General features: G+C 36.2%; 1 protein-coding gene across 2 annotated transcripts in view; it reads right to left on the bottom strand.

The window, feature by feature from the left end:
- Window positions 1-280: 280 nt before the first annotated feature.
- EXOC1 (exocyst complex component 1) overlaps window positions 281-13332 on the bottom strand; it is a 26969-nt gene continuing 13917 nt past the window's right edge. Inside the window, exons 10-18 of one of the 2 annotated variants that reach the window (XM_010188030.1) lie at window positions 10507-10551; window positions 9220-9383; window positions 7836-7946; window positions 7315-7391; window positions 6549-6777; window positions 5464-5647; window positions 3054-3253; window positions 1372-1566; window positions 281-603 (exon numbers count right to left, since the gene is read on the bottom strand). In XM_010188030.1, coding sequence (XP_010186332.1) covers window positions 451-603; window positions 1372-1566; window positions 3054-3253; window positions 5464-5647; window positions 6549-6777; window positions 7315-7391; window positions 7836-7946; window positions 9220-9383; window positions 10507-10551 — 1358 coding nt within the window. In that variant the 3' untranslated portion in view covers window positions 281-450. The remainder of the gene's footprint in view (window positions 604-1371; window positions 1567-3053; window positions 3254-5463; window positions 5648-6548; window positions 6778-7314; window positions 7392-7835; window positions 7947-9219; window positions 9384-10506; window positions 10552-13332) is intronic. The other variant, XM_010188031.1, reaches the window with a different exon arrangement.

The following is a 13332-nucleotide window of genomic DNA, read 5'->3' on the forward strand; positions in this document are numbered from 1 at the left end:
GTATTCCCACTGCATAAAGTTCCACACCCATACTTCCTAGAACAAGGAAAGGAAAAGATCTGATAGTCTTTAATGTTTACATAATTTCCAAGATGCAAAGTATTAGTGAAAACAGTAGTATCCTTTTTGCCTACTATGAAGGTAGTGCTTACTGCTTTTAGCAAGAGAAGGGATTATAAATAAAAAGTATCTGAACATTAGGGGAAAGCAAAAACTACATCCAAAGTGTTCCACAGAATTAATTCTTTCAAACAGTACTTGAACCCAGCAGAAGAGCAACAAATCCCCAAAGATTTCATTCTGCCCTGACAGACACTTGAAGCAGGAGTGTAACTTGACATATATGGCACTTAATGACACATACACACAGAAATCCACCTTTTAAATAGCATTCATAGTGTTTGATTCCCTTATACACAGGCACAAACTTTGCTAGCTTCTCTTTCCCACTTAATGAGACTGTGCAATACTGGAGCAGTAGTCCAAAATATCCTGTATAGTGAATTCCATAGTAATTCCTGATCCAGGATAGCAGCGAGCTATCAGCCCTTCAAAGTGCTTATACTGTCGTATAAACTCATCTTGCATGGAATGCCACACAACCTGCCAAAGAAAGCAAACTTTAGGAAATGTCAGCTGGCACAGCACACTGTATGTGAACTGCAAAACACTGGCTCATTCACTGATTCTCAGTTCAGGTGTCATTTTAAAACTAAAGCTTGCTAACAACAAACTTCAGTAAACTGTGTTGCTGCATTTAAAAAATGATTGAACCCATTAAGTTTAAATCTCTAATGTCTACATGACGCCCACCAAGATGAGGAAGTTGCCTTAGAAGAGCTATTGCTTTTGTTTTTAAAGAAAACACCCCAAAACATTAACAGTGCTACTAATTCCTGTTTCAGGCTTTAAAAAAGCTGTTAATACATGCTTAACTCTCAAACCTACTTTTCTTTTACTCCAGTGAGAAAGTTTACAGTGTATAAGAAAAGGATAGTATTACTATCAGAAAAGACATAAATGAAGGTATATTCTGCTATAGCATACCAGCTAAATGTCATATCCGGTTTTAACAGTTAATTTAAACATAGCTCTCTGCTTCCAGTGTATTTTGCAGAACGGAGATCACCCATTAAAGGTCACCTAGGGAACCACAAAGGAAGTCTTCTTTTTGAACTAACTTTCTACCACCACTGTTCAAGTCGATGTTGCAACAGAATCAGAGTGGGATTATAAAAAACTCCACTCAAAATTCATGTTTTTTCAAAGTTACGCTGAAGGCAAGCACTTCTCACAGAATACATAAGCAAAATCAATACTAAAAGCCTCTGTGTAACCATTACAAGGTTTTTGAGCCATGATTTAGTTTACCTGAAGTAAGTTTTCTTCTTCACAGAGATGTTTATCGACCTTCTTGTAGAGATTATCCAATCCCTTCTTCACTTCCTTACCAGGATATTCCTTTATAACTTTACGAAGCTCTTGTTTATTAAAAGCCAATTGATAGCTTACTTCCTCTTCCCGTATACCTTGTGCCACACGAGCTTCAACACCTTCAAAAAAATGCTAAACAAACAATAACAGCATTAAAGATTATCACAAATCTAAACAGATTAATTTGACAAGCATATGCGTAGTTAAGTCTTGATTCTGCTTGATACCCTGTTGTGTGTTCCCCCCATTTTTAATTTTTTTTTTTTTTTTAATTGACCATGAACTAGTGCTTAGCCACAAACATTAAAGCACAGCCCAACAATACAGGACTCATACTAGCATAAAACTGAAATCAATCTTTTCTAGAAACAATCAAGCTTTTCTTTGCAACCTTGTAACTAGTACTGACTCAGCCTCAAAATCCTCAATTGAGGCCAAAGCCTGGGAAAATACTGGATCTTTTGGATAACCTGAGTAAGCTTCTGAATAGGAATTTCCCTACTTAAACCACAGTTACACAACAGCAGTATTTGTTTATAATTGCCCTCTCTTCTCTCTACCCTGCAGCAGCTGGCTCACCATAATACAAATGGACGGAAGTCTGCCTATGAACAGGCATGTAGAGCCACACGGAGTTAACTTCCTTCATAGCAGTCTCTATGGTGCTGTGTTTTGGATCTGTGGCTAAAACAGGGCTTATAACACACCAATGTTTAGGTTCTTGCTGAATAGGTCAAACCTGGCCAAAGGGTATTATGTTACATCATGCTTAGCTATAAAAATCAGGGTTAGAACAAGTGGGGGTGGTGGTAGTCTTCAAAGTGGCCATTGCTTAGAAACCGGCTGGGCATCAGTCTCCTTGTGGGAGGCAGTGAGTGGCCGCCTTTGCATCACTTACTTTTTTTCCCCTCCTCTGTCTCTCTCCCCTTCACTGATTAAACTGTCATTATCTCCAACTCAAGTTTTCTCACTTTGCTCTTCCTGTTCTCTCCCCTCTCCTGCTTGGGGAGGGGGCAGCAAGCAAGCAGCTCGTTATGCAGCAGCTTAGGTGCTGGCCAGACTTGACCCACAAGTGGGAAGCAGCAACAAAGCATTTTAATTTTCAAAAAGGTAATATATCTTAGACTTTTCAGAAAATGAATGGCTGATACCCTGCTTAAAGAAAAAACAATGAACAGTGGGAAGCATTCAGTGGGCAGAACTGAGTCTGAACCTAAGCCAGCATTCAGGTTAACAGTTCAACTTTAGACATGCAGAACTTCCCTAAAACTTTTCTTATAGTTGAACAATTTAGAAACTGTAGTCATTTTCTCTGCAGTTGAGGGGGAGGAAGTTCTCCCAAAGCCCCTGCTTACTTTTCCCTTCACTTTTTCCTTCATCAAATCCATGTGCTTAAGACACAACTGATGTTCAGTCAGTACTATTCATTGCCATGAAAAATTTGGTTATTTTCATCCAAGACTGTCACCCTCACGAGCAGAGTACCCTTGCCAGACATGCTCGAGGCTAAAGTAATTAAATAAAGATTATAACAGATGCATTGATAAAGAGATCAAACTAAACACTTGAGAAATACTACTCCGTACCCTTTAAACGTATATAAATTCAAAGATACTTACATTCAATTTCTCAAGAGGCTGTCCAAGTGAGTAGATTACGTAAGACTGAAGATGCTCAGTGTATTTCTGTTTGGCTTCTTTTTTCTCAGCCTCAAGACAAGAAATTTTCAAGCGAGAAAGTGTTGCAAAAATATGATGGAAGTTCTCCATCATGACCACATCTCTGGGTGTTTTCTGGCTTTCATTAGCTACTTTCTCAACTGAAAGAAAAAGGAAGCAAAATACTGAAAACACCAAAAGGACAACCAAATTCGGGAAAATGTAACTGATAACCATAATGCTGTCAGAAGAAGAAATTTGGATTTTATGTGAACGATAACCATTTGTATGAGTGATTCGCATAATTTCCACTAAATAAATCAGTATCTGAGAGCCTTCAAAAGTAGTAACAGATATGTAGAGGCTCTAAGACCATGAAATTTGTATGCCAAAAATGTCACTTATAAAAAGATACAGAACAGAGACTACATATGGTCATTTATGTAAGTGAGAAAACCCACATTCTGTGGAGGCTTACAGGCATGCTTTCATTATCCCTAATAAATTTCACATGACAGAACTATTTAAAAGAATCTTCAATCCACTCTGCTAGAACCAAAATCTACAATAAGGTGGTGGGTTTTTTCCTAAAATGTACTTCCCAGGCTCTCACTTTTTTCTTGGCTTATTAGTTTTATGGTCAAAGTTACTGTCAATGCCCAAATTTAATAATAAAAATGGATAATCCTGCACATAGGTCTCTTACTTTTATCCCCCTGAAAAAAAACCCAAACCAAACCAAACCAAACCAACCACCAAAACTAAAACAGTGCAGGCAAAAGAAATTCTACTTATTGTACCTACAAGCAGGCTGAAAGAGGATGGCTTCAATGAGAAGCACAATTAAGTGTCTATGCCCATTCATCCATTAATAATTTTGCTGAGACTACCAGGATGCCCACCATAAAAGTGATCCTGGACACCAGAATATCAGTAAAGATCACAACTTCATTTCAGTCAGAACAGTGAATTATCAACTAGGAAGTCTGTTACTGCAATTTTGTTCTTCCCACATAATTTTCTAACTGCCTCCTTCAATTCTACATGAAGTACTACATCCATCTGACCCACTTCAAACATTACTTGTATATTAAAGATGCTACTGCATTCAACATATGGCTTGCACTGATTTTGTACATAATTTTGACTTTGTTTCATCTTCATTCTTTACTTCTATCCCTTGTCTTCCTACGTCATAATTCTTTGTTCTTAAAGTTTGCTCTGTACTTGTCTGAAACAGATTCTGTTTCTTCTTTGGTCTTTGGCATAATTTTGAACTCCTTTTAAAACACGCTTTTCTAAATTCTTCCTACACCGATTATTTTATCATTGTATGATTTTGCCTGTCTATTGGTGTTTGCTTAGTTTTATCACTTGAACAGGAAATTCTTAAGGACAGAAAAGTTGGGTGCAATCAAGTAAACATTTTCTAAATTTACTGTCCTATCAGCTGGGATGGTGCTGCTGACTATGTATGGACTCTAGTCTACTGTACTGTAAATAATGCCTCTTCACGGTTTCCAAATATTTTCAGAACCACTGTGCTATAATTTCCTCAAACTAGCTTGATTGCCTCTGCTCAATCTTCTCCTAAAAAAGAGGTAAGTCTCAGTTGTTGGGAATGACTATACATGGAGTTGTTTGGAAAACTGCAGGTAAATCGGTACGGAAAGATCTGTCCATCCACATCCACCCATATTAAAAGAGAATGACAATTTTTCCAGAGTACATTGACCTTCATATTCCTCTGCCCCCTTTAAAAAAACAAACAGAACACACACACACACACAAAAACAGTAAGCAAAGGTGTTTCTGCGGTTTTTTCAGACTACAGCTGTGAAAACAGGGAGGACTGAAGAGATATTCTGCTGTGTCAGGCTGGGACACAAAGTACGTAGTCTGCCAAGAAAGGGCCAAATTCATAGCCAGAAGTCAAGTGATTTATTTTAGACAGGGCTGTAAAGATGAACGGTATTAAGGCCAAATGCCAGGGATCCCATCCAGATTTATCTCCTCATTTAAGCTACACTGGGGGAGAAAAGACAGGAAACCTCTTCAGGTCTTGGGTTGTTGCTATCTCCCCTCCTGCCCCCTCCACCCGAGTCTTAACCACTTCTCTCTGTCATAACTGAAAGCTACTTTACAGATATGTACAAAGGGAAATATCTACAGTTTGCTCTTGAAAAGTATATTACAATCAAAAGGTTTACACTTGCTCTCCTACTGATAACAGAGATGACCAAAATTTCAGCACAAGATCAGTCACGTGGCTTGCAACAGTCATAAAAATTTAATTCTGTTAATTGAAGCAAAATTCTATGTAAATAGGATGAAACAATCATTTCGGTAACTATGATATCAGAAGACCTACCACTGACAAAAACAGCTCTAATAAGTTTTATGTAGGCTTTATCCAAATCTCCTCGTCGTTCTGCGTTTTTGAAAATTGATTCAGCGAGGGCTGCAAACTCTTCAAATTCAGCAACAAATGGAAGGATCCCAACTTTACTCTTCTTTGAGATTTTTACTTCATCCATCTGCTTCATTTGATTACTCTTAAATTTAAAACAAGAACAGATGTTAGCCTCCAATATGACTCCAGACTATCTAACAACTAGTACAAGAAAAGAAAAATGCACACATACAGAAAAAATGACATTTATTCAAACATGGAAATATTATCATATTTCAATTAGTGTATCTACATAGTCTTTCTCCTTTTACCTTCAAAAATTTAAGAGATAAAATACTTAGAACAAAAGGAAGATGGGCAAGTAAAATATTTCAGCTTTTATTCTCCTTTGTTTACTTAGTATTAAGAAAAAAAACCACCAAGAAAAACGCCAAACTTACCCATCAGAAGCAACTTACAATTTTCATTCTACAATCTAACAAGGAACTTCCCTTTTCTGATTCAGCCAAGCTAAGAATTCCTTTTGCTACTAAGAAACTAAGTAAGTTTTTTTATCTTCTACTGAATTTTTATCTCTAATTAAAAAAATAATCAGCTTCAAAATATTTTAAGCATTAAACTATTTGGCATATTACACTCAAAGGGGAAAAGCAAAACCCCTTCTAAGTCCATGAAGTTTTGTTCTCATAAGTGCAAAAGGCAGAGAGCTATAGTTTACTTGACTGACTTCAGTAATCTCAGTAAGATCACAAGTTTAAACAAACAGCTAAAAACGTCAGCTAGCTCACAGCAGTGAATGAGTGGTCATATTTGTTACAAAAACATAATTACCAAAGATGACTGAAATGGAGAAGAAAAAGAAACACAACAACCAATGAGTTTATCTTTTTTGAAGGTTTGGCCAGTAGATGAGCAATAACGTTACTCATTTTCACTTCAAATTGAAAGCAAAAATTTAACTATAAAGAAATGCAAAATCAAAGTGAGTAGGACTGGGCTTCCTATATTATAATTAGCTTAATCAGAATAACTAAAGAACTTACAATGCATTTATCGAAGTTCCTTTTGACAGTCACCAAAACATTTCCAAGTGTTGTGCTGAGAAAGGAAGCTGGGTCCACATTTTGTGCTGTCCATACATGATGACTCATCTTAACTAACATATAAAGGGAATTAAAGCTATCAATCTTGTCCCCCAGAGCTATAAGATTATTCAGCTCAGGTTCAATACAACGAAATATTTTTGTCATCATTTGTCGGATCATGTCCTTCCTATTAAAAATGCATAAGATAAAAATATTACGCTGACAGTTTACTAGGCTATTGTACATGTTCTCCGATAACATTTTTAGCATAAGTTTATTAGATATAAAAGTCTCATTTGCATCGAACAAGTCTCATGTTTTTCAGAATGCTGCTAAGGGAAGAAATGTCAATACCACACAGTAAATCAATAGTCACACGCATAAAATATTCCAACAAAATATTTTCTGTGTGGAAGCTGCTACACACTCAAATTCAGAACTTTGCTAAGCATATTTTCCAAAGCATATTTTAAATATTACAGTGCCTAGTTTCACTGTGCAAACTATTAGGGAATTAAGCATCTTTTTTATACTATTATAGAAGGAAACATATCCTAAACATTTTCGTATTTGCTGACACATTCAGTGTTCAGGTACAAATTAAGAGTTCATTATTCATTTCCACTAAAAGGGAACAATTTCTGATTATAAAGAAAAAAGTTTTATATGCCTAATAAATTCATATGTAGGCTTTAGAGTCAATAAAAATAACAGCAGCACATACTCGGATGATACTGTTTGTGGAACACCAGAAGTGTATGAACGAGATAAAATTCCTCCATCCATTTCCTCCGCTTCATTCTGTAAGAACAAGGAATACAAATACAGAAACCTGAAAGCTTGTTTCCAATTCTGTGTTGAAGTGGTAAGTATATCTGACAAAACCAACATCATTATCTGCCCTCAAACTCGCAAATACAGTGGTTTCCAAGGTTCCATTAGTTTTCTGGTCATGTTCCCTAGAATACAATGCTACCCAGTTACTCCCCATTGCCTTCCTACAAAGCATGATGAAGTGTTTATTGTGATCTTATGAGGAAACAAAGCCATGGCAAAAGAAACGTCAGTCCTTCTTTAACAGACTTTGTGTTGGTCAGCCAAAAATAAAGATTTTGCCAGCTAATGGAGAAAAACAAATTATAGGTCACATAATTGCCAGATAAACTCAGAAGTTACCTTTTAAGCAGGTCTCTTATGAGATCTGTTCAATTTTTTTTACTTCAGTGACAGAATTAAAAGTCATACCATTGCTGTTCCCGAGATGCTCTGGTGTTGCTGTAGTTTGAAAAATTTACTAATGAAGTCCTGTTCTGCCAAACAGAGAGGCTCAAGTTCACTTAATACTTGCTCGAAAATCTAAAGAAAGCCAAATACTTTTATCAACACACCACATACTATGAACAGTTAGTAATACTAATTTTAATTGTTTGTTGCATACAATTTTACACTTTCTGTCTCCAGCAAGTTTTAGAAGGCTTATTTCTACTTAATATGTAGCTTGTACTTATACCTTTAAAAGTGATACCTGCATCTTCAACATAAAACCTTCACATCCATGTAACATTTGGAAGAAAAGAACAATCTATCTTTTTCCGTAACTGGAAGTTTTCTAGTCATGGCATGAGGAAGGACTTTTCTGCTATAATAAAAACATTTGCATTTTAATAGTAAGTCATGGGTTCTGCTATCCTCTTTTCTGCCTGGGTTGCTGAGAGGAAGACGACAAAATTAAAAGCCTCAGCGAAGAAAAACAGGTAAACTCTGTATGCAGAAGATAACTGCTTTATAGAAAGTTTCTGCATAGCAGCTATAGAAACCAACAGCAGCTATAGCTTTAATTCTAGACAAATTGCTGCTGCAGGTGTGTAAAGACTGTTTCAGGCATCTAATACTTCCTCCCGGAAAAAGATTGAGCTAGGATTTGAAGAAGTCAGAAGAAAAATATTCATCTCCATCAAATAATTTGATTAGAAAACAAGAAATTTATCTATCTTTCTATCTCACACTGGTAACAGCTCCTTTTCCCTTCACAGTACTGAGTAGTTAAGTCCACAAGAAGTGAGGAGCCCTGTCACTTTTAAAGAAGGAAAAAAACCCAAAACATATGCTGAGAACACTTCAATGACTTAGTGCCATTAGTTAAAGCTGAAAACTGATGCTAACTTTCCTCTGAAACCAGTATAAATAATATTTTAGGGTCATGCTCAGGTCCTGGCTAAAAGAAGATTGTGCTTTCTTATCTTTCACTTTTGCTTACATACTGGCAAAATGCGACAGAACACATGAACGCTTGTACTGAGGAAAAAAAGTACGAGTTGAAGAATCTATCAGTTCAATTCCTATTTCCTTAAAAATGCATAAAATTAATAGACCATTTTTAGGCTTGATATTCTTTACAGATCACATTTAGCATATAAAGGAACTAAATGGAATATTATAATCAGAAAATGATACTCTGATCTACTTACCTCTTAGAAACTGCCTTTACTAGATGTGTGGTGCATACAGAATTTGAAACTGGCATGTTTTAAGATTTAAACAGTAACATCTTTAAACTATACAAGAAGGTTATGCAAGATGCTTCTGATAAAGAACTAAGGAAGAATCCCATACAACATTTTGGCTTTACCTTATCAAATTTTGTTCTATCAGCTACATCAAGGTCAGAGGCAGACATGTTTCCCATATCCAACAGTGAGGATGACTGAGACCTACGGTTTCCCGAACTCTGAACAGAAAGTTTATTTAGGCTAGAAGTAGACCCAGTCAATTTTCCAGAACTTCCATGAAGACCTGTGAAATAAAGACACTATGAAGGAGGGAAGCAAAGACGGAATAAAATACTCAAGAACAGGTTCATTACAGAATGCATGAGATCAAGAGTTGCTAGTAGTCCTACATTAAAATCAAACAACTCAATTTCTGTCTAAGCCGCAAATGCTTTTGCTATGAAAATTTTCTTTTCTTATTACAAGGTAACTGAAATACTTAATCCAGTTTCAAAGCTACTACATAGCTATATAAGCCCTCATTGTTAAGTATAGAAAAAGGTATAAAAGGAACAAAACTGTGAAATACAGGAACACTGGGACAGATATGCTCCTTGAAAGCTTGGAACCGAAGACCAGTTATGATCTTTGTGAATGTATTCTGCGGAAAGGCTGCCACAAGCAGAAGAATTATTCCACAAGAGGGAAAAAAATAAAGCACTTTATATCTACACAGGCACTTTTTAATCTTGAGCTTGATCTTTCTGCTGTTAACATCCTTTTGTCTATATAGTTTGCTCCAGCTATTTTTGCTAGGTCTACAATCCCAGAGTGACCCTACTGTGACTGCTCCTCCCTTCTGATCATAATTAACATTCACACATTTCTTTCTGATACTAGGTGAGCAGCATCCTTGTAGTTTTATTTTTTCCCCGATTTTCAGAAATGCTGGAACAGGATGGAGAATGCTAGTAAAAAAAAGACCAAGTCAATATTTGATCCCCATGTAAACTTTTCACATCTCAACCACAAAGGAACTTAAAAGTAATCCTGCAAGTTTCATTTAACTGCAATGTTGGTATCCAGTCCAGGGACACAAACAGGACAAAGCCTACAGATCTAATAAAAGTTGTTACGTTAACCTACTGGTAGAGCTAGAAAACTACAACAAGCTCTCAGGCACAGCCATTTTCTTTTTAGATCAACAGGTAACATGGGAAAACTACAGATTTAGCCTTTACCTGCAAACCTTCTCAACTTCTATGTTGGGCCATTTTAGCCATGCTTCATTTTTGCCTTGCAAATGCTTATTTTCACTCTGAACGGAGTGCTTCAGTGTTAAGTAGATTTTCCACGATGCAGCACTACATCTTTACATTGACACGCATGCATTGACAATACCAATGAATGCAACTAGTTATACTCACTCTCAGTTTCCTGTTTGACAGCACTTTCTTTTCGAGGCAGTGTAGCTGGGATGGATTAGGTTGCAAGCATCAAAGACAAAGACAAGTTAAAATGCAGTTTGCACAAACCATGCACAAGATGCAAGTTAAGCTCTAACTGGAAAGAAACATGCGGAGAACTATAAGCAGCAAGTAACTACATTGCAAACACATTTAGTTGGAGAGGTACTATTCTAGAAATTCAGTATCTAAGCTACATGGAAAACAGAGGGAGTTTCTAGGTATTAAGCTTTTGTTTTTATTATAGTATGTTGAAAGAACATTTTTGGTAACACATATTGAAGTTCTCCCAAATTGAGAAGTCAGTTAAATTAGGGCTTTATTTGTCAGAGTTACTATTGCAAAAGACTCAGTTTCCAAAATCAATCATCATATCAATAACAGACATGAAGAAATTAAAGTGTATTTATGTAATTTTGTACTGAGTCAGAGATATTGTCCACCTCTTCAATTTAAAAAACACACACCAATACTGCAGAATCATTCGTATGACAGTAAGACTGGTTAACATTTTCTCTTGTTTGCAAATCAGAATGTTTACATAGAGAATACACCTTTTGTATTCACACTGCACCAAAAATTGATGACTGCAATTTCAGAGAGAATGAAAACAATAAATATATAGTAAAAAAAAATTACAAGGGTTTTTATTATTTTTCCTGGGTTTTTTTACAGAATAAAACAGTTTCCTTAAGTGGACTTCAATATAAAATTTAGAGTAACTGGGCATTTGTAGTAAATAAAGAATCCCTAACCAGTAAAGGCATTTGCATACATACACTAAAAGCAGTATGTGGTATTAAGATCTTGATGAGGATGGATGCTACAAGGCCCCCAGAATGGAGCAGACAAGCAGAACCTACTGTAATAGAATGAGTAAATACTTCTAAATGCCACAAACATGTCTTAAATACCAGATGTTCTCAAGTAGGCAACACTACTGACAACTACTGCATAAAAGTCAAATTTAATTCCAGCCTAGGTTTTAAGTCTTGAGGGTTTTGGCAGTTTTTGAATAAAAACGTTTAGACCTGATATATTTTTGGCATATGCATCTGTCATGCATTGGTCCCACTTCTTCATTATCCTCAATTTCCAAATGCACAGAACTGTATTACCGAATGTGAAGAATGACAGGCCCTGGACAACCAGGTGAGCCATAGCGGCTTTTGAGAAGCCACATCATGTAAGCATATGACAGTAGCAGCACTCTTTCCCACATTGATTTTATGGTATTTAAGTATCAAAGTCTTGGCTTCATCAGAAAAAAAAAAGAAAGGAAAAAAAAGAGACTACTTAAGACAAGTGTGAACGCTCATGACCCAGATTTTTTTGCCATAAAAATGCAGACAAAGAACCTTGCACTAGCACAGAATGCCAGAATTCTCCCAGCATCCCCTCTGCATCTGAGGCATTCAAACAGCAGTGCTATTCCCAAAGCACAAAAAAAAGGCAAGAACACACACCAACACAGCTTGGAAACAGATCCTCTTTAGTGTCTGATTACAACTGGAGCATTAGGCACCTACACTACTACGTAAGTAAGTTTACTATTAAGAAGTGATGTATTTTGCATTAATGTGCAACTCGTAACAATGTACAACCGCTACCTTCAACATAGAAGCTTTTGAAATTACACACCGTTACAAGCTGTTACAAAACAAAAAAATAACTTGATATTTAAATAGTGAAATGAAATCATGTTTACATAAGCAACAGTTTTAAAACATACATAAACATTTCTTCTTTAGAAGATCAGTACTGAGGACTTAAGTTTTTTTGTTCTAATTCATTGTCAAATTCGCTTGTGGCTTCAAATATGTGGCCACTGATGTCCATTACTTAATGTTTTATATTACCATTCATAACATTAATTATTCTAGAAGAGTACCCACTGGATACAGCTTCCAGTTTTGGCTTTGTGACTGGTTCCTACCAGTTTTCAGAGGACTGTGCACTTGGGTCAAGTTCTGCACATCAGTCAGTCACCAGCAAAACTCAAACATAAACATAATCTTTGTAAGATTGTGACAATGTAGTATTTAAAAAAAAAATCAAATGAAGAGAGCTTGTTAAAAAACATCTGCTACTCTCCTCAACTGTTTTGAGCAATGTTCAAATATGTTTGAAGTTTGCACAAATACACAACAGAAGCCTTCTCAAGGTGCACCTCTTATGCTTACAAACTGAAGTACCTCTTTCTCCAAATTGCCCGATCACTTCGTAACATTTACAGAAGTTATGAAATCGCTACAAAAACTGCCTCCTCACAAATGCAAATCACAAAAGATTTGCCAGGATAAAGCATTTAGAATGTTTTAGAAATGAGGTTATATTAGGATACTGTTTTGTTCTTGAAAAATCATCAAGATTTATGACTTTAACTGTTCTGACGACACTTTATGGCACCATTTGCGCTCCATGTCCAATAGCTTGCCATGACTTCTCTTTCCAGCTTCTCCTCCCTCAGTCAAGCCTCACCACTCTCCTGCTTTCTTCCTTTCAATACTTGTTTCTGTTCTCTACCATCAAACTTCAAAGCATAAGTTCAGGACCCAAAATAGGCTTGACAGAACCTACTAGTTAAAGCTGCACATAATTTCAGAATTTAGAATTTGGAAACTGGTGAATTATGGCAAATATACGTAGTTTAATCAAGTTTTGAAACAATGCACTTTAAAATATAGAATAGCCAATACATACCTATATCACTGTTGCTTTCTAAGTATTCCGGTTATTTTTTAAAAAAGCTGCACTTACATACTCACACTAGACTATTTAATCCTA

This window comes from Mesitornis unicolor, unplaced genomic scaffold (genome assembly GCF_000695765.1).
Source record: "Mesitornis unicolor isolate BGI_N332 unplaced genomic scaffold, ASM69576v1 scaffold42807, whole genome shotgun sequence".
In the NCBI taxonomy this organism is placed as follows: Eukaryota; Metazoa; Chordata; class Aves; order Mesitornithiformes; family Mesitornithidae; genus Mesitornis; species Mesitornis unicolor.